The sequence below is a fragment of the Meleagris gallopavo genome, chromosome Z (genome assembly GCF_000146605.3).
Source record: "Meleagris gallopavo isolate NT-WF06-2002-E0010 breed Aviagen turkey brand Nicholas breeding stock chromosome Z, Turkey_5.1, whole genome shotgun sequence".
Lineage (NCBI taxonomy): Eukaryota > Metazoa > Chordata > Aves > Galliformes > Phasianidae > Meleagris > Meleagris gallopavo.
In genome coordinates, this window is record NC_015041.2 from 65,250,959 (window position 1) to 65,255,933 (window position 4,975).

At 35.2% G+C, this 4,975-nt stretch overlaps 1 protein-coding gene across 1 annotated transcript; it reads left to right on the plus strand.

The window, feature by feature from the left end:
• LOC104915354 (transcription factor TFIIIB component B'' homolog) lies at nt 1–4,435 on the plus strand. Its single transcript, XM_010726227.3, has 6 exons — nt 1–76; nt 438–578; nt 1,417–1,550; nt 2,518–2,612; nt 3,220–3,274; nt 4,236–4,435. Exons 1-6 carry the CDS (start codon nt 69–71, stop codon nt 4,418–4,420), a joined length of 618 nt encoding a protein of 205 aa, XP_010724529.1. The 5' UTR covers nt 1–68; the 3' UTR covers nt 4,421–4,435.
• Nucleotides 4,436–4,975: the final 540 nt, after the last annotated feature.

Genomic DNA, 4,975 nt, shown 5'->3' on the forward strand with positions numbered 1-4,975 from the left:
CTCTTAAAAATTCTAGGTCTTCATTAGCAGAAGAAAAGAGAACAGAAAAAAGTCCGGCACTGCATCAAATGAAAGAGTAAGTCTTGGAGATAAAGGTACTTATAGTTAAAAAAAAGTTCTGATATTGGAAAATAACATGTTTAAATGTAGTAATATTAATAATGTTAAAGCTTCATTTACTGCTTCAATATCATAGCTGTTATTTAAAATAAACTGTGAGAGTGTTTTGTAAAAGAGCCTCTTGCTTTTCACATTACAGTTTTGGACTTGTCCATCACACAACAGAATGAAAAGCAGATTTCAGAGTCTGCATCAGCCAACTTGTTTCTAGGTTGTATTGTTAAGTGGTTAATTAAATTGTTGAGCATTTGGCACATAGAGCAACAATTTGGTGGAGTGCTACCACAAGTAATATTTTTTGCTCTGTAATACTGTAGACAGGAAGAAAAAAGTACTCCTGATCATGAAGAGGAAGATGAGGAGGAGGCAGAGAATGGGGAGGAAAGTCAGGATGGTCCACTTCTAGTTCCTCGTGTGAAAGTAGCAGAAGATGGTTCAATTATTCTGGATGAAGAGAGGTGAGTTTGACTCATGCTGCTAGATTGCTGCTTTTTTTGTAGATAGGACTGTTTGAGAGAGACACGAGTATACGATGTTGAGCTATCCTGATTTAGAGAACAGTGCAAATATATAGCAATATATAAGCAATAATTATCTGTGTCTGAGTCGTGGCAAACTTTCCTGCTCTTTCTCCAAAATGTATTTTTCAGAGGAAGGTGTCATCCTTTGTAACAGTGCTGAATTAAGCTTTCAAATGTCTCCTGTTTTGTTCACTTCTTTGTTTCTCATAGTTGCAAATGTTTGTTCATTGTTCAGTCATCAGTATGATTCGCTTCAGCTTTGTATCTTGCATGTTGCTGCTATTCAGCTGCCAGTAATTTTTCTTAGAACGTGACATCTAAGAAACATTAGTCTTTCCAAATATGTGTATGCATATTCCCAAAATATGCTACTGGCATGAGATTTAGGTTGAAGTACAAGGCTAGAAAAGTCCTAGGAAAAGAACTTGAAGCTTTTCAGAAAGAGGAGATACTATTGTGTGGTTTTGCAAAGCAATTTTCTTGGATATTAAAAAGACAGGCCTTTGTGGTGATTTTTTAAAAGATATTTTAATTATCTGTCTTTGTATTAAATCTAGTAAAAAGGGTAAACCAAACTTGCTTGCACAGTTTGAGTAGGCTAATGCTTTCTTACCACATTCTTCCATTAAAATACGCAATAATGTTATAATTACAGTGGTTAATACTGAACTCTAGCTTATGGCAGGAAAAGCCTGAGTAGTTGGCCTATAAGTGCCAACTGTGTATCTTGCTAGCAGTATTGTCAGATAAGTGTTTTTTGTCTTTGCTTTTGTAGTTTAACTGTAGAAGTTCTAAGAACAAAAGGTTCCTGTGTTGTAGAAGAAAATGATCCCATCTTTGAACGTGGTTCTACAACTACATATTCCAGCTTCAGGAAAAGCTTTTATACCAAACCATGGTCAAATAAAGGCAAGTATACCTTTGGTTTCATGTTTTGCATCAGCAGGAAGATCTTTATGCTTAACAAATTTTATTCCCAGTGAAGTTTATGGATCCGCTTAAGTCTTACGTTCCTCACCTAAGTTCTTTAAAAAAGCAGAGCTCTGATGTTATCTGTGAAAATAGGCAAGTTTAAAGAAATCCAGCTTAAAGAAATCTTAAGGATACTCGTGACTATTTCTGTTATGGAAGTTTAGATGCCATGGAAGTGCTTGCCTTTTTCAGATGGGTAGTTTTGGCTTTGGTTATCGAGATACCTGAGCTCACTATGGAACAGGTAGCCTTTCTTAACAGCTCCTCTACTTGGTTCTTCCAGCACAAACAGAAATAAATATAAAGCTATTTCTGCATTGTCTGTTTCTAATGCATACAGAAGCTATGTTTTTGTGTTTGGTTTCTTTTTTTTGTTATAACTAGCTCTGTTGTAGCTCTGATCATGGCTGACAGCACTGTGCAAGACTTCTTATAGTTATATATTTTTAAATAACTTCATATGGAAAATTTAGCTTCAGAACATAACTGTGTTGCTCTTGGAATGTGCTATTACCCTGTTTACAATGAATAACAATGAGTTTTAGGTATTATTTGCCTGGCTCCTGTTTGACTTTGTATTCATAATAAAAGTAATAACTGGCATTTTGAAATCAGTTAACTTTTATTAGTTATCTACATAACATATTTCATATTCAGCAGTTTTATAACAGATTAGACAATTCCTTCTGTTAATAGTTCGTGAAACAAATGTTATTAGATATGCTTCAGTAAAATAACACGCTAGCTCAGCTGAACTTGTAGTCTCTGTAGATAACCTAAAAATTATCTATCTAGTTGTTGTAAGCCTTAAGATGTTTGTATTTTAGGTAACAAGAAGGCTGATTGCCTTAAATATGCTCAGTTATGTGTATGTATAGCTATGTATCTTTCCTTTTTTCCCCAGAAACAGACATGTTCTTTTTAGCTATCAGTATGGTTGGAACAGACTTCTCCTTGATTGGACGATTGTTTCCTCACAGAGCCAGAGCAGAAATTAAGGTAGAGGTTAAGACACTGAATCCAACAACTAAGCATCATGTTTCAATTTTCTGTTTCCTGTTTTTCTGTCACTATGATTCCTATTAGTATTGATCATCTTAATGCTAATTGGCTCTGTAGAAATTACTTTAATAAATGTTTCCTGGAGATAGAAATCTCAATTATGAATATACTGACATGAATTCTGAACAGAGTATCTTCTAAATCTAACATATCTGAGCACAGTTTGCCTTGATTTTATTTTAATTGCAAATACTGATGAGCACAACTATGAGACTTTTTTGTGGTGCCTTTCTTTGTATTTGCCTGGGAAAACCCCTAGTATTTCAAACTCTGCCTGAATTAGAAATAAGAAAAAAGATGTTGAAAAGAATCAGAAACTGAGCGATGATATGTGTTGGTGACAGTAAAAGCAAACATAGTTTTGACATTTAAAAACAGATGGCAAACTTGTGTTTGTGAGCATGCTTACAGGTATGCTTAAATATTTACAACTTTGGTTTGTAGAAAATTTTCTTGCATTGAAGAAGGCTCATAATGATCTGTTATGCAACAAGATATGATACAGCACTTCTTGCTTACTGAAAAAGGCAATTTTTTATTGTAGAACAAGTTCAAACGTGAGGAAAAAGCAAATGGCTGGAGGATAGACAAAGCTTTCAGTAAGTAAAGCGTACCCCTCTTTACTGTGAGTCAGTTAACTAGCAATTATCCTCTTTCACTGTCATTTTTTACTCTGCTTAAGTTAACTATATGACTAAGCTTGGTCATAGCTGAGTTTAGAAGCTGAGAAGCCTTAGGTTTTTTGTTTGGCTAACAGTAAAGTCTTTAGATTTAGTTTCTTGTTTTTCTATACATTTAATATTTTACATTAATATGCATTTTCCATATATATTCAGTTAATCATTCTGGTCCTATTTAGCAGAGTTACTACTTGTAAAATGTTTTGAGAATCTTTAAATCCTTTGTGTATTGTTTCAGTGGGAGATACAAGTCTTGAATTAGCATGCATTCTGCTCCCAAAGGAGCAAAATAGCTTCTGACAGGTTTTTGGTAATGCCAGGCAAAGCATTTGCAGGCAGGCCAATAATCATAAACAGAAAGAAGAGCAGAGCTCACCCATCTGGTGAAGGTGCTCTCTGGCTATACAGCACTATACTGGCTTCCCAGGAAGCAGCCCAAGTCCAAGAGGTGCCCTCCCTTCTGTAGCTGACACTTATATGAGCCCAAGGGGGCTCCACCCTTGGTCAGCCTCTTCTGCTCACATGGGGAAACTTGGCAAACAATTTGCCTGTGCTCTCTGGGCCAGCTACAGCCCTTCTCCAGGTGCTCAAGCTGTGACCTGACAGTTCCCCTACATCATGTTAATGCATTATATGATACTGTGATAAGTACTGTAAGCATTTCATTATCTGTTTTTTAAAACCAAGCTGCCTAATAGTTTTTGTCACCTCTTGTTCTTTCTCAAGTGATGCAGAAATTGATAAGGGATTCTCCATTTAAATTTGCATAACCTGTGCTTTTTATTATCATACTGTATTAATGACTATTTTACAAAGGAGAAAAAAATTTCACCTTTGATTTTTTATTTTTTTTTACTATTTTATTGCTTTAATCTGAAAGAAGAAAAGCGGCCCTTTGATTTTGAATTGTTTACCCAGCTTCTTGAGAAGGTCTTGGCAGATGAGGAAAAGAGGAGGCAGAAGACTGTTAAGAGCCAGAAGCCAAAGGAAAAGAAGCCACTAAGGCCTAGGAAGAAACCAAAAGGTATTTCAAAAGAATGTATGAGAGCACAGGCTAATTGTTAGTAAGATGTTGCTAGCAGAAGTAAAGTCCTGTAGAGAATTTCTGTCTTCTCTGTTCTAGACACAGCAAGAGAATCCTGGCTTCATAGTTTAATTCTTCTTTAGATATAGTTTCTTGATACAGTAGTCAGAGAATCATTGAGGTTGGAAAAGACCTTCCAATCTAAACCTCTCCTGTGCAAGTTAAGGCCATTTCTTTGTGTCCTATCCTACTAAATGGTAGCAGCCCGTTTCTTAAGGCACATTTTCTATGGACAGAATTGTGAGAGCACACTGAGCATAGTACACTTCTATGATTTGAAACGCTGATATTCTAAAATAAGTATTCTAATTTAATTAGAATCTCAGTGATTTGCTAATGAATTTCCTGCTGCTGTTTAAAAAAAAAAGAAAAAAGATTACGGTGGCAATAGTTGCTAAATATATAGCATCTTATTATTTCATTAATTGTGACAAGTCATAAATCTGCCTAAAATAAAAACAGTTATAATGACAGCATTTCAGAAATTTTGTGGGGTATTTTGAATGTTTGTTTCATAAGAGCCCATTTCCTTATTA